General features: G+C 34.5%; 1 protein-coding gene and 1 non-coding gene across 6 annotated transcripts in view; both read right to left on the minus strand.

Annotated features, from left to right (window-relative positions):
- Positions 1-2,668, minus strand: part of LOC105329996 (uncharacterized) — a 14,094-nt gene extending 11,426 nt beyond the window's left edge. Inside the window, exons 1-3 of one of the 5 annotated variants that reach the window (XM_011431531.4) lie at positions 2,597-2,668; positions 418-481; positions 198-321 (exon numbers count right to left, since the gene is read on the minus strand). In XM_011431531.4, coding sequence (XP_011429833.1) covers positions 198-321; positions 418-441 — 148 coding nt within the window. In that variant the 5' untranslated portion in view covers positions 442-481; positions 2,597-2,668. Of the gene's footprint in view, positions 1-197; positions 337-417; positions 495-1,174; positions 1,349-2,596 lie in introns of those variants that run through there. The other 4 variants (XM_034461454.2, XM_066070996.1, XM_066070997.1 and 1 more) reach the window with 4 other exon arrangements.
- A 4,672-nt stretch (positions 2,669-7,340) lies between these two features.
- LOC105329998 (uncharacterized) lies at positions 7,341-7,971 on the minus strand. The gene is made up of 2 exons (XR_004599658.2): positions 7,831-7,971; positions 7,341-7,747 (listed from the first exon to the last, which is right to left on the minus strand). It is a non-coding gene; the product is annotated as an uncharacterized protein (transcript).
- Between the last annotated feature and the right edge of the window lie 16,213 nt (positions 7,972-24,184).

Consider the following 24,184-nt stretch of genomic DNA (forward strand, 5'->3'; position numbering starts at 1 on the left):
AGAGTCGTAATTTGCATCTTGAATTATTTACACTTTGGAGAAAAAAAATGTGCTTTCTGTACCAAAATATCAAATGTCGCACTACATTTCTTTAAAGAAAAAGACAAATGTTAGCTAAAAACAACATTTCTATTAAATAATAAGTTAATACTCGATGATTTAACCGTGCGAACAAATTTTATAGAATATCTACGTACCAGTATCGCAAGCGTAAATGCTTGTGATTGCCGCCATGATGTCAGGAGGACGATGTCCAAGGTTCAACATGTTTTCCACAAGCTTCTTCTCAAGTAAATTCTCTTCCATGCTTTTGTCAACATTCTATTAAAAAATTGTCTAAATTTTTGGTATGAAATAAAAGGTAAATAAATGGTTAAGCAAAAAAAAAAAAAAAAAAAACCAGAAAAAATGACTTGCCATTTGTCTATCCATCTCTGTCATCCTCAACCTTTTCAATATCCTACTGGTTTCTTAAAATTTTCTGAAAAAGAAATCTGAAAAGTAATTTTATAAAAGATGTGTGAAAATAATAATTAACAAAATTATTATCATATTTACATAATCATAAAAAGTCGTTTTTAAAATCGATGATATTTGCGCCCAAGATTTTTTTTAACTCTTTGTCGGTATTACTTGAACAGTGCATCCCGAGGTCCGGGTCAAAATAATAGATATAGTTTAAAAACAAATGATTTATATTGATCAATATTTATAGAGTACAATGAACACAAAAAGAGCATGTACTTTTTAAATCGTTTTGACGGTTGCCAACATTGCAAACAACTAGCTGGATGCGTTCATTTTATTAAAGTATGTAAACTGTATTTCAAACTCGCCATAAGAAATCAGCACAGATATCATGAGTTAAAGATTTTAAGAATAGTAATTTTACTTGTAGTGGTGAAAATTTACTAGTTAAATGAAAGAAATGGACCCATTGGCTCGAACTCAGTCAACAACCAACTTAATAATATAGGAACTCGATGTGTTGTAACCCCCCCCCCCCCAATAAATAGACAGTGAGTTGAAATAAGTATCACCGTGTGAAATGTTCCCTTTGGACATGACACCTTTTCCCCTGTCACTGGCGTTAAGTGACTTTGATCCGGACACCCTTAATTGACTCACAGTTTATCTAAGTAATCCATTAATTGAAGTAACTCTTTATATTTACTTTTCTATTATTCTCTATTGTTGAAAATGGTTTGTTATCTATATGTAATTATTCGGCAGTTGGAGAGCGACGGTCAAGGCGCTCGTACCACCGACTCCCGGCCTCACGGAATAGTGTAATAAGTTTGTGGAGTTTAAATAAATCCTGTAGTATAAATAAATAGATCTACTGAAAAATAACAACATATGTTTTGATGTTCATCAAGCATAGATATAGACATTTTTGTAAATCAGAGAATGAGAGCTATCTTTGCGTGACAGTCTATGAAGTCACAGTCAGAAAAACAACAATACTGAAATCTGTTCTTGATAATGAAATTAAAATGACAGATCAAATAGGCAGTGTGTTAATTGGAATTGACACAACAAGCTCCAACTCCTGCATCACCCATACGCGTTGTTAAGGGCTCAGACTCAGCATTTTACAAGCCTGAACCTGAACCATATGAGCTAAAATGACTAATTATGTAAAAGCCAAACGAAAACTTAACCAAAATCAAAGTACTGAAGTACTGACGGGAGTTGATTTTATCGATTGTTATTTATTTTAAAATCAACGATATGTTATTTTGCATGCAAGTAAATTCCTATAAGTATTTGAATTACGCACATTTTTAAAATTATGAATCCTATAGGAATTTTGTTAAAACCCAAAATCAATCATGTTGTGTAGAATTATACATCAACTACGTATCAGTAATCGAAAAAGTTATGAGAAATTGTATGGATCCAAGCAAAATTGAACTCAAGTCTCGTTTAACCAGACCCTCAGCTGTATCCGTTAAACTCCGAGAAGCAAGAGAGACACTATGCTTGTCGGAGATTTACGGAGACAGCCGAGCGTCTGGTTGAACGTGACTATATTGAACTCTGGCGTAGTAATACATAAAATGTACGACTTAAAAAGATATCTAAATTGTTCGTACCATTTAAAATCTGACTATTTACAAGGTATCTATAAATGAGTTTCCTTGAAGAACAATGCTTAAGAACTCATTACATCGAATTTATTGATTAGAACTAAATGTTGTCAGCGGTGTTGATTTGTGCTTAGGTCCAAACACTGTTTTACTTTCGGTTTGCCTGAGTAACTGCATAGGAGATTTGATTGAAAGCAACTCCCAAAAAGAAACAAATAAAAATAAAAAAACAAAAACAAACAAACCAAAAAAACAACAAATATAACACACAAAAAACACCCCAAAAAAACAACCAAAAAACGAAACAAAAACGTAGTAAAAAAACAACAGCAAAAACATATCTCGAAAATGGAGAAGTTTCAGGGGAAAAAAACTATTGCATGAATAAGGAGTTGCATGTTTATATCCAATTCATCTAGTCCAATTTGATGAATTTTAATTCTATTTGAAGTTATGAACAAAAACTGTTGTACATATCTAGATTTATGAGAATTTGTACTTACGACTGCTCGCTTACGCTTTCTGCTCTATAGCAGAATCAAAATACGCAGATAGGGGAAAACCAAGATTAATATAGCAACAAATCATCGAATTCAATTCTTATTTTTAAATCCTCGTAATGTTTTCAACGTTTATATATAGATATATTTAGTTTCGATTTGCAGGCGCTAAAAACCATTTCTTCGGTAGAAAGAGGTGTTGACATGTTGAGAATAGATTTGGAGAATTTAAATATTTCATAAAAACAATTAATTCTATAAAATGCATGCAGGTTTCAAACATGAGGATAAATTGTTTTGGGTAATGAACGATGAAAAAGACTTTGATAACGATATAATTGCCGTTGTACCCAATCATCAAAACTTGTAATTTTTTTAAAATTTTTATCGGAATACAATTCATTAAATCATAATAACTATGTATTGGAATAAATACTGTTTAAAAAAAAATCGAAAAATACAATTTAGTTGAATTTTATTTATCATTTCATTGAAATCTACTAGGTTAGTGTTGGTGGGTGTCGCTAAAACTCAGAACGGAAAACGGAACGGAAAGCGGAAAATATCGTATCACGTTTATCGCTTTAAAAGGGTATAGACTGGCCAAGAATGATTTACTTTGTATCATTTATTCAGATCTTATGAATGATTATCAACATGTGGCTGTCTTATTGATATTCTTACATGTATGAATGTCTATCAAATATAGCATTGCATTCAATTTGCTTAACTGTTGAGTACGAAACGAAAAATAAATCAAATGTACACAAATTGTGAAATATTAAAGTAGTCCGAGTATCGCACTGCGTCATAATACGGATTTTACAATATTGGTTCGACTTTTACAAAGCGTTTTTGATACCCGGTATTGATTTTGCTCTACATCGCTGTTGTAAACAATGGCAATAATAAGCAATTAGAACGGTAATATATGTATTATATGAGAGATAGAAATGAATAATGTTGAGAAACTCGATTCTGTTAAAGTAAAATGAAAAACGAAGTTTCTGATTTACCAGGATCTCAGGTATGCTTATATCTTCTTTGTTTTGACCCCCCCCCCCCCCCGAATTTTTCTTTTTCTTTCACTAAAACCGGTTTAAATTTAGAGACAGAAGCTATTTCGCATTTAATCAATCGTCAATTAATTAATGTTTAAATGATATCTAACATTGTTGACAGATCTAGGCAGAAAACTGTAGCAAAATGTGATTTTTACGGATTTTTTCGTCAGGGTCTACTTGGTTTAGAGCTTATAGCGTGAAAAGTAATCCGTCAACATATAATTTATTTTACCAAATCTTTTTTCTAAGATGTCAATCTATAGATTAAACACCATGAATTTAAGTTTGAGTCCATAAAATAGTTAAAAAATTACCAAACGCGATACTAGCATTGCATTTTTTGTATTCTATTTTGATACATCAGGTCATTAAAGCGTACTTACTTACAAAAATTTGCGCAAAATTATTGATGAGATATGGCTTAAATGAATATTTATACTCTATTTTTGTATGTTCAGTTTTAATTTTCCCAAAATTGGTAATTATTTTTAGGAAAAACGGACGTCTGGCAAATTTCATAATTGTCAATAATTTTCGCAAGGGGGTACACCCGTCTGAGAGGTGATAACAAGCAAACTAGCATGTAAACATACATATTTTCTTTTGTATATGTATTGCTAGAATGTATATTTATCATTTAAAGCTAAGCTTGTAATGATTGAGCCCATTTAGTGCCGAGTATAGGACTACCTTAAAAGAGTAAATCAGCTTTAACTTTTTAAATTATTTTTCTTATATGATACTGCTGGCATAACAGGGTAACGCAGTTAGTGAAAGCGTTTTATGTGTTTTATGAATATTTCAAATACGATGTATATAATTATACTAACATCAACATTGAATTTTTGGTGTTCTATATGATCTTAAATCATAAAGTCGATACAGTATCGTTGAGATAAAAACAAACAAGTACCACTGACGAAATCCATGATCATCTTTACGAAGTCTTGTTGTATCTTCTATTTGCAAACATGTCCCGCTATTGTAAATATCATTTTACCAAAAAATGTCATCTTTTAATTGGACCAATAACGTTGTGGATTTTATGTAATGTTTTATTTTTCCTCTAATATCGGCGTTCGTTTTCTACATTTTGTACCGTTAATAATACCCGGTATTTAGTGAAATTAGTATTTTAAGCAGTGCAATTTTGAATACGTTTGCATTACTTGACAGTTGTTCATTCCTGCAGCTATATACATAGGATACGAATATAGAGATCTAGACGTTACCTGGTTTGATTTTCCGATTATAAATTGGGACTATGGTCTGTCGATCCCAAAATATTAATAGTTATGCAACACATTTGGACGATTTTTAAAAACAAAATACACATACCTTTGAAAGATGCAATTGATACAGATGAAACGGGAAATATCCAAGAAAACTTCATTAACACATTATCATTTTTTTAATCGGAAAAATTCACAGGATCGAAAACAGAATTCTTACGGAGATTTATAATGGAAATGTTGACATCTTTTCTCCATTCGTAGGTCACTCAGAGGACCTCGCACAATTTTTCAACATTATCATCCGGGTCTGTTGAAATGCAAAACCCTGTAGATTTCTTTATTTTTAGCCGTGTATTGAACCTAATGAGCTGGAGAGGATGTTTTAAAGAAGAAATCATGAAAATTGTTCATGCTTCTGAAAGAACATCGCTTGAACCCTGAGGTACATGTATAAATAAATATCGAGTTATTCAGCAAAATGTGAATCGAGGATATTTAGGACAGAGTATAGTGGTCAATGCATGTACTGTTGATTTTGGGGAAATAATTATTCTTAAATAAATAATCTAAGATTGATAATCTTTCAAAAAAATTGAAAATTACACAAAGGATATCGATTTTAGCATGTTTAACAAATCTATAAAGTAAATAACATTAGATAAGATTTTCCGTTTTCCGTTCCGTTCCGCTTTCCGTTCCGTTTTCCGTTCCGCGTTTTAGCAACACCCAGTGTTGGTGGAATCTCCGCGTAGTCAACAATGCCAAGTGTTGTAGAAAATATGTGCCGTCGTTATTTTGACATGGTAATTTCGACTTAAGAGAATGTATTTTAAACTTCCCGATTACAATTACAACATTCTTTTTAGTTAGCGAAGAACTCGACTTGGAATAAAAATTTATTTGAGGTCATTTTCAACAGGGACGTATATATACATGTACTATTATATGAGCCGTCCTATGATATCGCGGTAGTTGACTCATTTTGTCGAAAAATATATCAATACGGAAATATTTCCCGAAACTAATGTTATTATGAGTTGACTCCATTATATACCTCAGTGATGTTCAACATGCATCTGTTTACAGTATGTCTAAAATTATCCCGACGTCAAATGTCAATTTCAGCGCGTGCTATTATACGTTAACAGAAATACCGCGATACCATATATACAAATTTTTACATTATCATCATAATACGTTTTCCATTGAAAAAATTCCTAAACTGTAAAAATGGAGGTAGAAATATTCGGCATTTCTTTAGTCCGAGTAAAAAATGTAGTTTTTGAGACGGAAATATCTTTGAACGTGTTAATTCAAACAATAAATTGTGATTCATACCTTCATACCCCGCACGAACATTCAAAGAAAGCATTTGCATCTTTCTTTTAATAAATTACAGGGGAAGGAAACTAAAACTATGTTGTACAACAAATCAATTAATTATCATCTACTATAATTGTAAATCGTATTTATTTTCATTAAGAACCCTCGGATCAATTAAATAAATCAAGAAAATCGATCGCTTATCTAAATTTCCCGCCGCTATTGGAGCTGCCATTAAACTTTATTCTATGACGCCTTTATTCCGCTTTGTTTTATCAACATAGCATCAGTAGATCTATGTTAGCAAATCATTCTATTCACTCAAAGATTAAAGAAATAGCCAAGTCGTTTTATAAGGGTATTTGAGTCTGACTCCATCATGATTATTTCGTGCAATCCGTGATTTTATTTTAGGTTACTGCAGGTTTCGATTAATCGGTAAACTGTTTAGTCTGTACTTAATCTAATAGATTCTAGCCCTATCAGTTTTTATTGAGTAATGAATCACAATCGGTTTCTTTAGAAAAAGAAGGAAAATGTTTTCAGTATATATGAATATGATCAAATATGATAAAAACATTGGAACCATTCTCAAAGTTCGATAAAACTAGCTGTTTGTTCGATGAAAAAATTCAGATGAAACTAGAAGTCACGTTGTTACAAGTGAAAAGTATTACCCTCGTAAGGCATTTTTCTAAGAATATTTCAGCATTAAGTAAAACATAAATTTATTTCAGCATTACAATTGTAATTAAAGGTATATATACCGGTATATATGCTTCATTTTTTATCAATTTACGGTCAATTTGTTCTGTTTTTGAAATACTCGTCATCACCAATCGCGAAATTTAATATGTACCTGACGTGGTTTTATAAGCTCCTATTTGCTGACCCGGACCCTGTTTTGAAACTAAATTGTATATGATAATATCAACGCCAAATGATTTAGAAATTATCAAATGAATATCACTACTAGTATGTTTAATTATATTTGCTACTTACAATTTTTTTTCTGAATTTCAAAACTGGTTTATAGAAATGGTCAGAAAAGCTAATAGTTCATTAAGATAATTGCAAGGAAATCGATTGCGAGTGTAATAAAACTATATTAAAAACATGCTAAAATCAGATTTCAAATAGGTTTAATATATAATTTAAAATCGGTCAATTTTTATCCTTGTATCTCAAGATGTACAAATATGGTTCTCTGATTTTTATTTCCCTTAAAATACAACTATATGTAAAATGTTTCACACAATACTATAATTGAGTGTTCAAATTATACATAGTCTTTTCGACTCAGCTGGACATACCATATTATAGTATACCAGGTCATTTCAAGTTTACTTGAATCACTTTCTTTACTTCCGTATGGCAACATGGACAATACTTATGAGCATTTGCACACTTTGAGCAGTTGATGAGGTGTCCACATGGAGCATACACCGCAGATACGACTTCCGTGCAACCCGAGGTCTTGCAGAACACTTGATATCGAAGTTTCTCATTTTCTTCACTTAGCACATCGATTTCTATCAAGAGAGATATAACATGTAGTATATGTTTGTGTTCCGAAAATATACTAGTTCTATATTATAAATATAAAGAATCTTACCTTGCGGTATGTCCGTCATATTTCTTCGATTTCGAAATTGAAAATAAACCCAGGTTTCCCCGAATTCTATTAATAGCAATCCTATTTCCCTGTATTCTATAAATACAAACAAAACATTTAACCTATAAACATTTAACATCCCCTTTATTTGTATCATAATTAGATTTCTGTAATAGTAATCTGTTAATCCATTGCAATTTATTGTTAATATAAATATATCATATAATGCAGATTTTTAAAAATTATTTCCATTATACGAGGGTTGTTCGGAAATTATTGAGACATTTGCTCTTACTCCCTCGTAGGTTGTAATTTGATTATATATATATATATATATATATATATATATATATATATATATATATATATATATATATATATATATATATATATATATATATATATATATATAAAGTGTATAACCTAATTACTTATACATGTATCAGTGCAATTAAGATACAAGTTAGATTTTAGATTATTTGGCATTTATTGTAGACATTGTGTCTTTTACTAATTAACAATTTTTAATTGTCAATGAATCCATGACTAATTATCATTGACAAACATTGTTAATTAGTAAAAGACAATTGTGTAAACCTATTTATTCTGTTACTTCGGGTCAGGCACTTGATTAATAATAAAGTAAAGCATTATCAGTATAGATCAAATATTTCATGTAAGTGGTCAGTGTTCTCTACAGATAACATTTGTCAGGCTTATTGACGTTGAATACGTGTTAAATTCAACTTATGTAATGTGGAATTCTAAATTTGGCAAAGATTAGGTTGGAAATACATGTATATAGAATTTCTCATGATATTGCGATATGGTATATTATTTTCATCGAACGAGTTGTGTGTTTTCTATCCCCAAGCCTTTGGATAACGCGTTCAGAGAGAAAAGAAAGAAAGAAACAGGTGGACAGAAATTTTGTAAGACCTCTTTATGCGGTGGACATGTGTTAGAAATAGGTTAACATTCATGTTTAACTATAACCTTGCCGGTGTAATGAAGAATAATGACCCCCGTAGAACAATGACCGGGGGTCATTTTTCTACGTAGAATAATGACCCCCCGGTCATTATTCTACGCAGAAAAATGAACCCCCCGGTCATTATTCTGAAGAATAAGTGTCATTTTTATAAAAATGAGCACACTCCACATGAAGAAAAGTGACCCCTGTAGAATAATGACCCCCTTGTAGATTAAAGTTTTTCAGTATATTATTTTATTATTTGTGAAATAGTCTTTACACTATTGTAATTTTTACTGCTGTAGTTTACAGAAAGTAACAGAATTATAATTCATATTCAAATAAACTTCAAGTGAAAGAAGGGGTATGTCTTAGAAAATCAAAATCCTTCCGTTATAACAAGGTATTGAGGTATTGCATCGGGGTATGGTTGTCATCTTAAATATTACATATACATATATCTATGGTGTTCCGATAGGGCCACTTCGACCTAAGTTGCAAGGGCGATAGTGCGAAGGCGAAGGAGCAAAAGTGCGAAGATGCGACGACGAAGCGCGAAGATGTGATGCATAAAGTGCGAAGGTGCGAAGGCGAAGGAGCGATACTACTATCGCTTCTTCCCAACTTTGCACTCTGGCCTTCGCATCTTCGCACTTTCGCCCTCGCCTTTTTTATTGCATTCAGTAAGTCTCGGTCGATTACATAGAATTTAATACAGGCAACGTACTCGCCAAGTTTTTCCGATTAATCCATGCTATTATTGGTACGCATGTGCTAGGCCATCGCGCTTACTATAAATGTTTATAAATATTTTAATGTGTACATGTAACATATGTGTTTACCAGTGCTGGCTATGCCTAATCATTATATACTCCACATAAAATGTAATGTCCGCCATAATGTATACATATGCACTTCCAGACTCCTGTCCCTTACCAGCCGTCTGATTACCGTGGACAAAACACAATAACATTCTAATTTCATTTTGCGACACTCCTTGCTCATGCATGGATCTAGAGGGGGAGAGGGGGCCCGCACCACCGGAAAATTCAATATTAATAATTTTACGCAGTAAAAGAGAGGGAGTCCGGACCCTATCCCCCTGGATAATTTAATTTTATTAATTTTATTTTTAAAAAATCCCAAAATATGCCTTGGAACCCTTTAAACGATGGAGAGTTCCGCAATTATAAAACATAGGTAATCACAGATTACAAAGCTAACCGAGACGAGGCATCACCTTTATGAGGCATCACCTTTATGAGACCACCTTTATCATATTATTTGAAAACCATCCTTTATGATCTTGGATATTCATGGATTCTGTTTTGACACAAAATCGTATATCATCTGTTAAAAAATTGTATGATAATCATATGTCCATATGTTAATCAATACAATAATATACAATTAAAAGTGCATCTAATCATACTTACAATATATATCATATAAAACCATAAAATACCGTAAAAAAATGTGAGATATGATATTGTAACGTATGATATGACATTGTATTGTGTTATACATTATAATTGTTTTTGATCAAATAATAGAATATCATAAAACATAATACAATATAGTATTATATGAAACAATATCATATTGCAATAATACATCATAACATTGAAACATATGATATTATATTGTATTATTAAGCATTGAATCATTATTTTTTGAAAGATGTGGTCTCATAACTGCAACGTATGTAAACCTCTTATCAACGCTTTTAAAAACAATTTTTGGGAGTTGATTTTTAATCAACTCTCCTATGCAGTCACTCGGACAAACCGAAAGTGAAACAGTGTTTGGACCTCAGCACAAATCATTGCTCCTGACAAGACTTAGTTCTTGAAAATAATTGATGAATTCGATGTAATATATGCTAAAGCATTGTTTTTCAAGGAAACTTATTTACAAATACCTTTAAAATAGTCAGATTTAAAATGGTACGAACAATTTAAATATTTTTTGTAGTCGTATGTATTCCTACGCCATAGTTCAATATAGTCTCGTTCAACTCGACGCTCGGCTGTCTCCGTAAACCCTTGTCGGAGATTTACGGTGTCAGCCGAGCGTTTGGTTGAACGAAACTCAATATTCAATATTGCTTGGATCCATACAATTTTCGAGAATATTTCTACCACTGATACATAGTTTGATTGAATTAATTTTACCTTTAAATATTATTTAACATGATTCATATGGAGGTTTCTCGACATTCTAGTCGAAAAAGTTCAAAAATTCATATTATAAAAATATGCGTAATTCAAATTAATTACTACATATACATGTTCTTGTCATGCAAAATAACATATCATTGATTTTAAAATAAATAAACATCGACAAAATCAATTCCCGCCAGTTCTTCAGTACTTTGATTTCTTATTATAATCGATCAGTGTTTATTATCTATTTAGATTTACTATAGTCAGATACTCTTCACAAATTTGCTCCAAAAGAAAAAAGTCTATTCATGATCACAAAACAACATTACAACAAATGTTTAGAATATTGATGTTCAAGTATTACGTAGAAGAAAACAAAACTAACGCAGAATGATTTTTTTTAAAAATCACTTTCCCCAAGAAATGTAAATAAGAAGTATTCATATTCCTACGTTACCTGCCCCTTAGTCTTTTTTCATAAAGATATATAGATGTATCATTCTTCGATTGACAATTCATTCACCAATGAATATTGCTTATATCATTACAACAATTATTCTTTCATGATTATCGTTCGTTCATTACCACACATATCCTCATTGTGTATGAATTTTTCTTAATTTGCGTCATTTCCCGCCGTATGTCGACGAGAGAAGTAACGTAACTGTTAACAATCATGCAATTTGTGGCAATGTCAGAATGTTTTGCGTGTCCTTGCTACGGATATGAAAAACTATATACAGCGATATATTTACAAGTTCGGTGTTTATAACTTCAAAATCAGTTGAACAGAGTGAAAAATTAAGTAACTTCAAAGTCATTTCTTGGATACGGGGTAACCAATTTCTATTCATATTTACGGGGGGGGGGGGTCATTTTTCTATGGGGGTCATTTTTCTTCATGTTTAACATGAAGAAAAATAACCCCTGGGTCTTTTTTCTTCAGAAAAATCCAATTATTCTTCAGCTAGGGGGGTCATTATTCTTCGTAGAAAAATGACCCCCGGTCATTATTCTACGGGGGTCATTATTCTTCATTACACCGGCTTATTGCTAGACATATGAGTCATACAACGGTGTGTGTTTTCTTTCTTTTATAAGAAATTTACTCATTAAGAAAAAGAAGTGCATGTGTATCGTAGATATCCATGGTCTGAATATGATATAACAGGTATAGCTATAACACCTGAATACTTTAAATCTACATTTTGTATATACAAGTTTTCAGTCGTGGGGCGCAACAAGGGGTAATTTTGACGTTCTGCTTTATAATCAAATGTTTTTAAAGGTATGAAAATTATGGTCATTTGCAAACGAGCTCTCATCGATTGTCATCGACACCGATACGCATCCATCCTCATAAAATGAAGATGACAAAATATGAAATTTTTTTGGTTTACAGCACAACCACTAAATATGCCGTGTTACCTAGTTCTTCATATTGCTTTTCTGAATAACTATTCACGCGTACATGCAGGTGTAGAAGATCAACTAAGAAATATAAATCCTTCTAAACCTCCAGGACCTGATGATATTTCTCCACATATTCTTAAAAATATTATCCCTTCCATTATAAGACGGGCCTTACAAAATTGTTCAATTTATCATTAAGTAATAAACAACTCCCTCATGTGTGGAAGATTTCTAATATCACACCAGTTTACAAAAACAAAGGCAACCCTGAAGAGCCAGGAAACTATAGACCAATCGCTTTAACCAGTATTTTATGCAAAATTATGGAAAAAATCCTTTTTAAATATCTCTACAACTACATGTTAGAGCATAATCTTTTATCTAAAAACCAATTGGGTTTTCAACCTAGATATTCTACAGTGAATCAACTTTTGGAAATATACAATACTATTATTAGCAATCTAGACCAAGGAAAAGATGTTAGATTTATATTTTGTGATATTTCAAAAGCATCTGATAAGGTCTGGCAAAAGGGACTATTATGTAAGCTAAAACAAAATGGTATCTATGGGAACATATTAGATTGGATTGAAAATTATCTTACTGACCGCGAACAAAAAGTATTATTAGAAGGATATTCCTCTACTAAACAATGTATAAATGCTGGTGTTCCCCAGGGCTCTGTACTTGGTCCATTTCTTTTTTTGGTATATATTAATGATATTACTCTTAATCTTGAAAATCAAATTCGGTTATTTGCAGATGATACTGTAACGGTATTTTAAAATTATATTATTCTTCTGTTTTAATTATTACGTAAGTTATTTATCATTGCTCTCCGCGAGCAATGTCATTACGTAATTGACCCCGTTTAGAAAGATTGCTCCTCGCGAGCAATGCATATTATGTATATATAGAACGGGTACAAATTACGGGGGGGACTTACTTTTTTTCTATTGCGGGAGATACATGTGCAGTTCAGCGAGTGATGTTTTGATATTTTATTTGTGAAACTTTGGATTTTTATCGTAATGTGAATAAACTGTTAATAATTCTACTTTGTGTTTCTATTAAACTCAAGCGTATGCTTTAGAGGTTGGAGCATTATTATCTCAAGGAATTAGTTAAAATATGAGTTAATTACCTGTGGATTTCATAGTATAGAGCCGTTTACCGCTCGACGGCGCTACAACTGGTGGCAGCGGTGGGATCATTATACTTTTTACGGGTTACGGATATTAATTATGAACTTTTGTGAACTATTCTATGCTGGATATTAACATTTTGTGACAATGGAATTAAATCCGGGAAATTCTGTGCAGAGACAGCGGTTTGTTAATGTGATTGATTTTGATGAAAATGGACATCGTGTGGTTGTGGGACAAATGGACCTATTTGCTCACAAAGAGTGTCCAAGTTGTTATTTAATGTTTAACCGTAAGGACAATTTCAACTGCGCCAAGCGAGGAAATAAAGATATTTTCTTCTACCGGTGCCCGTGCTGCAAATGCAGAGTGAAAGCATTTCCGGAGGAAATCGTAAACTATTAATTATCAAACTGGATCCGTTTGTGACATTTGTGTTTTTAGTGCATTGTGCTCTTTTTCTAAAGATATTTCAAGGTGGTGACCGCACTATATATTCTCCAGCTAAGATGGATTTCACGAATAGTACGCCTACTAATGTACCACAAACTACGCCAAGATCAAGAACTTCTGTAAGACGGAATCTGATACAGGATTTTGAAAATGAATTACCGACTCCTGTTGTCACCAATTCGCCCCCTGTTCAGGAGATATTTGCAAACAGAGAGAACTGCACTGAGGTGGAGCATGAGAGTTCATGGTATTCAGGACTTATGTATTGGACATGTGGAATATCTGCATTAGTATTGACTGTGTTAAGCGTGTTTCGTTATTCTCCGCAAAAACTGTTGTTACGTTTGACTCATGAAGCGCTAGGAAATATATCGATAATATTTTTGGGCATAATTGTGTGTGCAATTTTGTGGAAATTGTATCAGTCTACAAAGAGAAGGACTGCCCGGATACCTAATATGATGCGAAATACTTTAACTGGAAGAACTTCAGATCAGGATACCGCGAGTTATAATGAGGAGGTTGGATTGCCAGGATCAGGATTAAACCTTCACGTCAAGCGCACGTTTAAAGGAGAAGGAACAGAAGTGTGGAGTGAATTTGTGCGATATTTTGAGAATGTTGCGACATTAAATAACTGGTCTATTGATATGAGGCGCAGAGTTCTCATCACTACTTTCCGTGGACAAGCGGAAGCGTTCGCATACGGATTACCGGACAGTATTTTACAGGACTATAACCAGCTAAAACTGCAGATGGACACTAGATTCGGACATACTGCGATGAAAGAGAGTTACATAGTTGAGGCAAAAATGCGAAGGAAGCTGCCTACAGAATCGTTCAGGGACTTTGCCCAAGCTATTGCTGACTTATATAGAAGAGCTCATCCCGGAAATCGCGACTATGTGGAAGAAGCTAGCCTTAAAACTTTTATGGACAACTGTAATGCTGATAACGATTTCCGGTTGGCTGTAAAGCGCACTAGACCAAAGAGCTTACAGGAAGCGGTGACTGCGGCGATGCAGGAGGAGTGCATTCGAATGACGGAGAATAGGAATTTAAGAAGCAAGGAAAACAACCCTATTAGACCAGTTTACGGAGTTAGTGAATTCCCCAGGAATGCCGAAGTTCCAGTTACTAAGAAACCATACCGCGCGGAGTCAGAAGAAAAGAGAAGGATAGCGAAAAAGTGCTACGGATGTAATTCTGTTATGCATTTGTACAAAGACTGTCCAAAGCGGAAAATCACCAATGAGAAATCTTTAAATGTAAGGGTGTCGAGGCAGTAGGCCATGTGTCGGCACAGCATTTAGTGAAGCGGCCTAGTACAGGAGAATTACAACATCGTGATGATAGCAGTGAAGAAATATCTGCAGTGTCAACGCAAACAGATGTTGAAAATTTGCACTTGAATTATGATTCTAACGATGAAAAATGTCAAATTATTGAAATCAGAGGAAAGCCGGGAATGAGGTTAGATGGCTTAGTGGAAGGCACATCGTTAGAGTGGAGATTTGACACGGGTGCAATGAACACGTTCATAACAGAAGATGTTTATAGGAGCATTCTTCCAGAACATAGACCTGTGCTGGAGCGCGCTAAAAAGCAGTTTACTACAGCCGACGGAAGAAAACTTAAAGTCATTGGAACTGCAAAAATGTTGTTATCCTTTCCAGAATTTCAAGTAATATTTCGTGTGTTTGTGGCAGACGTAAAATCAAATTTACTTGGCCAAGATTTTATTAGCAAATTTCACTGTCAATGGGATTATTGTTTTAATGTGTGCCACCTTAAAGCAGATGCTGATGGAGTATTGCGGGGATATTCTATTGTTAGCGTGGAGGATAATGTCGTACCAGCGCATCATGAGAGTGTTTTAAAAGCTACATTTAACAGTAGTGTAGATACTAGTGATGGGATTTTGTTACCTCTAAAATCATTTGTACTTAACCATGGATTAGCGGTTGCACGAGAAGTAGTGAAATCTACATGTGGTGAAAATCATATATATGTGCGTGTATTTAATCCATGTGATCGTGACGTGTATGTACAGAAACGTACTGAGATAGCAGTGTTTGATCCTGTGGAAAATGTATCAACTGTGGAGATTCCGGAAGTATATAGCGTAATGTCAGGAGGCGCCGATATACCAGAGCATCTTGAGCAAATTTATAAGGAAGCATGTGAAAATTTAACTGAAGAGCAAGCGGCAAAGTTTAAAGACTTTCTCTTAGCTCGTGTGGATGCATTTGCGGATCCAAACAAACTAGTGGAGCGTGCAACGATTGGTGAGCATCGTATTAAGCTGAAGGAGGAGATACCTTTTAAGGAAGCAGTCCGCCGAGTTCCTATTTTTAAGAGGGAGATAATGGACAAGGAGATCAAGAAGTTAGAGGAACAAGGATTAATTGAGAAATCCAACAGTCCCTGGTCAGCTCCTATCGTGTTGGTGCAGAAAAAGGACAAAAGCTGGAGGCTTTGTGTTGATTATCGGAAATTAAATGCAAATACCATCAAAGATGCATATCCGATACCTCGGGTGGCAGATGATCTCGATGCCCTCTCTGGATCAACATGGTTTTCGTCATTAGATCTCAATATGGCATACCATCAAATTCCTATGAGTGAGAAGGATAAAGAGAAAACAGCGTTTGCTACACCACGTGGTGGACTTTACCATTATACAGTAATGCCGTTCGGATTATGTAACGCACCAGCGACATTTCAAAGAGTGATAGAACATGCGTTGAACGGATTACAATGGAATATAACAGTGCTATATTTGGATGACATTATTGTGTACAGCCGTACTTTTGATGAACACTTAGAGAATCTTAGTTTAGTATTAGATAGATTACAGAGTGTAAACCTGAAACTTAAAGCAAAGAAATGCAACTTTTTCCGGCGAGAAGTAAGTTTTCTTGGACACATCGTTTCAAAGGAGGGTATTAAAACGGATCCTTCAAAAATTGAAGCTGTTAAGAATTGGAGAACGCCGGATAATGTGACAAAGCTTAGAAGTTTTCTGGGACTAGCAGCCTACTACCGGAGATTCATAAAAGACTTTGCTAAAATAGCAAAATGCCTACATATCCTTACTGGGAAAAATCAAGAATGGAATTGGACGCATGAATGTGATGCTGCATTTGAAACTTTGAAACAGAAATTAATATCTGCACCTATTCTTGGATATCCCGATGTGACTGCTGGTGACTTCATACTAGATACTGATGCTAGTAATGACGCTATAGGCGCTGTGCTATCGCAAATTCAAAATGGAAGAGAAGTTGTGATTTCTTACGGAAGCCGTGTGTTGAATAATTCTGAAAGAAATTATTGTGTAACTCGGAAAGAAATGCTGGCTGTTGTGTATTTCGTTCAACATTTTAAACACTACCTACTTGGACGAGAGTTTTTGCTAAGAACAGACCATGGATCATTAGTATGGCTCCATAAATTCCGAGAACCGGATGGACAAATTGCGCGGTGGCTTCAGAGACTTGGACCGTACATATTTAAGATTGAACACAGAGCCGGAAAACGACATGGAAATGCAGATGCATTGTCACGTGTTTCTTGTGAGGTGAACTGCAGACAGTGTAAACGTGAGAAAAATGAAGGAACTGAAAATCAGAAATATACACACGTTTCTGAACTAAGAAATACCAGTACATATAATTCAACAGAAGTTGACAATCACGTGTTTAATTTAAGTGCATTGTTTAACGACAGCATAGATTCAGAAAAAGTATCGGAATGTGCAATTATTTCCCATCTTAAGAAGAATCGGACAAACAGACCAATGAGAGCGAAGATTCGAAAACAGCCGGACGAACCCCTAAACCGAGCAAATATTCGTGAGAAACAACAAAATGACCCTGGAATGCGTGTTATTTTACGTTGGATGGAAAAGAATGAAAAACCACCATTATCTACTGTGTCTGGTGAAAACTTTGAGTGCAAATTTTGGTATTCGAGATGGGATTTATTGTGTATTGATAAAGGTGTTTTGTGTATTCGCTGGATTTCAAACAATAGTGAAGAACTTAAGATATGCCTACCACGGAATCTGCGTCAAATTGTGTTATGGCACCTTCACGACTCGAGAGTTGGAGGTCATATGGGCATCAAAAAGACTTTGGAAAAAGTTAGAAATTCCGATTATTATTGGCCTAGGATGCGTCAAACTGTTCACGACTATGTATTTGCGTGTGATGTGTGTGAAGAAAGGAAAAATCCGCCACGGAAAAAGAGATCACGTATGAAAACTTTCCTAAGTGGTGAAACATTTCAAAGACTAGCACTGGATTTAGCAGGACCATTCCCGAAGTCAGAAAATGGATATTCTTACATTCTTGTCGTGATGGATTATTTTACAAAATTTGCCGAGATATTTCCGCTTATGAACATTGAAGCTGAAACGGTAGCTAACGTTCTGTTTAAAGGATGGATAAAGCGATACGGATGTCCTGGATCTATTCATTCGGACCAAGGAAAACAATTCGAAAGTAGGCTATTCCAGGAAATGTGTCGACTATTTCAAATTGACAAAACTCGAACTACACCATATCATCCCCAGTCAGACAGAATGGTAGAGAGGATGAATCGAACAATAAAGGACATGCTATCTAAATACATTAATGCAAACCAAACCGACTGGGATCGTTTTGTGGACGGAATTGTTCTTGCGTATAACACCACTCCGCATGAAACTACACGGATTTCGCCATATAGTCTAGTTTTTGGGAAAGAGGCTAAACTACCAATAAATGTTCTAACTGAAAATGAGAACTTTACAACTTCTGAGAAAGAGGCAAACAAAGCAGTTTATGTGCGTGATTTAGAAGAAAAACTTTCCACAATTCATGAACAAGCAAGGGAAATTACAAAAGAAGCATCTCAAAGACAGAAAAATTATTTTGATCGAAATGTACGGGAGACTAACTATGAAGTTGGGGATTTCGTACGAAGAAGTCAGCCAAAAGTCGGTAAAGGAGAAAAATTAAAACTATCAAGGAAATGGACTGGACCGTGGATAATAATTAAAAGACTAAGTGATGTGCTTTTTCAAATTCAGCATTCAAGACAATCAAAACCGGTTATAGTTCACGCCGACATAATCAAACCGTACCGAGGAGAAAGACAGCAGCCCCAATATACAACTGGCGAGACAGCGGAACTAACAAGACCAGCTACTGGATCCGAATATACAACTGGCGAGACACCAGATGGTCAACGACGGCACGCGCCGGACTCTGGCCGGCGGCGTTTGAAGTTACCGCTAGCTCCACCCCCGACAACAGACGACTCAGATGTTGACCAATCAGAACCAAGCTTAAAAGCAGAAGACTCAGATCTTGACCAATCAGAACCAAGTTTGAAAATGACCCGTAGGGGACGACCTGTAAGGAAGCCCATTCGGTACAGAGAATAGTCGTTATCAAATGTTGTGCGAGGATTGTGGAAAAACTTTTACATCATCTAGTAATTTTCATCAGCATCGTAGGGAGCAACACAGTGACAGTGTAAACAGCTTAAACTGTAGTTTTTGCCAAAGACTTTTTGTAAGGAAATTCAATTTAAAGAGACATTTAAAATCAGTACATGGACTACATGGTGAACAGTTAAGTGAAGCAATGAGTTCTAAAAGGAAGCTTGTCGACCGGGAGATATTTATGCAAGCAAAGAAGCCAGTGTACGTACTTAGTGACTTCTACGAGAACATCTCATCAGATGAAGAAGAAACCTTGGACAAAACGAACACTGCTGAAGATGACCTCGAGCATCTCTCCATTAGTTCTTGCGAGTTCGCGGACCTGAGTAGTGTGGACGAGGCGTTCGTCGAAGAAATCTTAGGTGAAGGCAACATTGATGAGCAGCAAGTGCATAATGAAGAAGACGGGGACAAACGAGTGCGTAACGAAACTGATGTGATTAGCGACAGTCCTAGCGACGATTACAGTGACGTAAGTGATGAAAGTAAAAAAACTGATGAAAACAACAACGTCACAATCCGAGAACGATCGACAATATGCCTAACATTAAACAAAACGGTGATACGCAAACCGGACGGTACTGAAGAAGAAATTAGAGACTCTAAAATCGTATATTCCAAAGACTTAAATCCAGAGGACATCGATTTCAGAGATGTGGTCAGTGAAATATTACGCGAAATTTCCAAACATTTCGAGCACGGCAATGTAAGAAATGTCAGAGGGGACATGTCTGTGTAATAGAACATTGGTTAAACTGACTTGTATATATCATGAACTGTATATATGAACTGCGATGTACAATTTTGTTTAATGTTTTATTTATTTATGTTTGTTGTGAGTTGAATTATCTGGCTGCATTTTACATATTTATGAGTTACCGATACCCTGCTTAATGTGTAAAGAGTAATATTTTGTATAATTATCCTAAGTTAGATATTGTTTAATTGCAGATTTAATTATTATTATTCATTTTGAACGGAGTCAAAACCTAAGTAGGGGGAGGTGTAACGGTATTTTAAAATTATATTATTCTTCTGTTTTAATTATTACGTAAGTTATTTATCATTGCTCTCCGCGAGCAATGTCATTACGTAATTGACCCCGTTTAGAAAGATTGCTCCTCGCGAGCAATGCATATTATGTATATATAGAACGGGTACAAATTACGGGGGGGACTTACTTTTTTTCTATTGCGGGAGATACATGTGCAGTTCAGCCAGTGATGTTTTGATATTTTATTTGTGAAACTTTGGATTTTTATCGTAATGTGAATAAACTGTTAATAATTCTACTTTGTGTTTCTATTAAACTCAAGCGTATGCTTTAGAGGTTGGAGCATTATTATCTCAAGGAATTAGTTAAAATATGAGTTAATTACCTGTGGATTTCATAGTATAGAGCCGTTTACCGCTCGACGGCGCTACAATACCTCTCTTTTTGTAATTGTAGACTTTGATACAATAGGACCTGCAATATCTTTAACAAATGATCTAGAAAAAATTAAAAAATGGTCTACACAATGGCTGGTGGAGTTTAACCCTAACAAAACTGTAAATGTTAACTTCACTCGGTCAGATAAATCACATCCAGATATCTCCTTTGGTCATACAATAAAACTATATAGACTGTAAGCAAAATCACTGTCATCTCGGACTAATTCTTCAATCAAATGCTAGTTGGTCTGAACATATTACAAACATTTTTGATAAAGCATGTCAACGTTTAAATGTTCTTCGTACTCTTAAATATAAATTAAACAGGGAGTCTTTAACTAAAATTTACATTTCCTTTATTCGTCCTATTTTAGAATATGGTGATGTAGTATGGAATAATTGTACACAAGAACAGAGCAATTTTTTAGAAAGTGTACAAATAGAGGCTGGGTGCATCATTACAGGACTGAGACGCACTTTCTCAAGACAAAACTTATATTATACAATTATTTAATGTTGGCCTCGGGCAATAGATCATACTGAGCTGTTCCCTGCACCTCGGGAAAAATATTCTGGTCTATTGACTGCTCAAGCATTAAATAATTGTTTTATAACCTAATTCCTTTTTTAGTTTTCGGGGTTTACAATTTGCATATTGCAGATGGTTTTCGTGCCATTATGCAATATACTCAGATTTTTTTTTTCATCTTTTACATGCACAAAACGTGTTGCATGCATTACAACATCTCAATTTAATATTAGTTTACACAAAGAAGGGGGAGTCTTCAACCCATTAGATTTTAAATAGTCTTTTACCTTATATAAAGCTTTAAAACTGTTGATTATTAAGGTCTTCCGTTGGAAACGGAAGACCTTTCTATTATTGTGCGGGTTAAGATTTTTCTTATTTTTCTTTTTTTTTTTGTTTCCTAGACGCGAACTTTGAGGCTTCATATCTTGCTCATTTCTGAACGGTTTTTGCTCAAATTTGCAGGGCTAATGTACTTTACAAAACACTATCTTAAGCAATTCATAAAATTTAGAATTCCCTTTTCGTTAAAGAGTTATTCCCCTTTTAAAATTTTTTAGGGCCTTTTGTTTCCAGACAAAGGCTCCGAGACTATGATAGCAGGGAATGGGAATCCAACGAATTTGAATAGCAGAGACATTGTATTGGTGCACATCGGTTTTTGTTTTTCGATTACTTTCCTTATTTAGAAAAAGGTAGGGGGTCAAAAAACAGGATTCAAAAAATTGCAAAAATTTAGACATATTTTCCTTTATATCTTTTAAACGAAAAATAATTTGTTAAAACATGTAGAATAAAAGTTGTGCAGAATACCAAGGGCTTTTATTTGACACCAATAAAAAAGGGCTGGACCCTTAAATTAAGGGCCAATAGCCCCTAAAAGTGTTTGCTTTATAACTCAAAAACGGTAAGGATTTTGATATGGTTGTCGCTGGAAAAGTTGGTTGTTGGGATCTCATAAAGGTCGTAACAATATTATTTTGTAAGTGATTTGTGTAGTATGAGTGTAAAAAACTTTACATGTTGACATGTACCTGTTTTCATTTGACAAGTAAATGAAAGTCTTTGTGCGTACAACTGGCATACAAGTTGCCGCAGAAAGTATGCTGGTTTATACAGGAGGCAATAATTTATTAGAATATTTTGTTGTTGTTGGAGTACATGCCTTTTTTTTTAGGAGTTTAAGTCATTGTTGCTAAGTTCTTATAGTGCACAATCATTAAAAACGGCAATTGGAAAACAAAACATTCTTTTTCTTTTCTAGTAAACCACAAAATATGGAATTAAAAAACTCTATGCATTACATTTTATTTATGAACTCCATGCATTTAAAATCTACCTTGAATCAGAGCTGTGTGTATGTGTACCATTACGTAAGTTCTCCCTCGCCCGCGGCCGAGAATATCGGTCAACATGCTCGCGGCTGGACTACCTAGCGGTCAGCAGTTATCTAATACACGAGAGCTGTGTCTCTCATATACATGTATGAGTTTATTTAGCCGCGAACTCAAGAATTGGTTTCGTCTTGATTACACATAATTTTTTATGGATTAAACGATTGGGTGTCAATTAAGAAATCGTTCAGTTAATTAATAAAGGCAATGTCATTCTCAATCTAAAGCAATAATAGACACAGATCAATTGTGGGTTTTAAGTTTAAAATAAATAACTTCTATTTGATAGAGTATGTTCATTATACTGCAAACTTTTCAAATCTTCCTGGGTTCTGAGCTGTGCCTGTCTGTGCGTTGTACATGTACCTTTACGTAATATATCCTTCGCCCACGGCCGATGAGATCAGCCACGGCTGCACTACCTAGCGGTAATTAAGCGGTTATTTAATAGACAAGATTCTCACACCGCGACGCACACTTACATGCATATGAACGTGTTTGAGTTAATATAGCCGTAAAAACGGGAACTCCATCTTGTATTTATTCAATTGAACATTTGAGTGTAAATGAATATTAATGAGCGATATTACTCCAAATCGTACACATCGTAAGACATAAATTAATGGTTACTTAAATTTTTTAATGTAAAATATTTTAAACACTGTACAAATAATGTTTTAAATCACCCCCCCCCCCCCACACACACACAAATAGTAAAGCTTTAAATGGTGATCGTCCCTCGCACATGGCTGAGGAGAACCGGCGCGAGTGGACAAGTAATCCGCAGTCGGTTCGTGTTCTTCTACATGTACCTTATCACGCGTTCATGTTTCATATTTTGCTCGGACACAACTACATTTTATTATGTTTTCAACTAGTATATTCGTTTAGGATGAAAAGAAAGATGAAAAGATAAATTCATTAAACTTGTACAGTTGATTAAGCATTGATTTATAGATACCGTACAAGGTAGTTTAAAAATCAAATTATAATCAAAGTTCCATGTAACATGTTTGCGGTAGGTGCTAGCACGATAAAAAAAAAATGTCCTGAATTAAGGCATTCGATGATTTTTTTTTTTTAAAATTTTCACATGAATTTTAAACAACTTTAGATTAGATTCTATCGGTCACATATTAATCACTTCTATAGTTTTTTTTACATGGTCGTTCGTTTCTTTGTAGAAGCGAACTCATTGCTGCCCCCCCTCCCGTCCCGCTGACAGGAGTTCGCGCTGGATTTTTTTAATTGTCAAGATCTATCGAAAATCATTTTTGGTGGCTTCTTTTCATGTGTAACATTTTGTTTCACTTTCCTACCCGTTTGTTTATTCGGTCAGTCTGTGTAAATTCAA

This window comes from Magallana gigas, chromosome 9 (genome assembly GCF_963853765.1).
Source record: "Magallana gigas chromosome 9, xbMagGiga1.1, whole genome shotgun sequence".
In the NCBI taxonomy this organism is placed as follows: domain Eukaryota; kingdom Metazoa; phylum Mollusca; class Bivalvia; order Ostreida; family Ostreidae; genus Magallana; species Magallana gigas.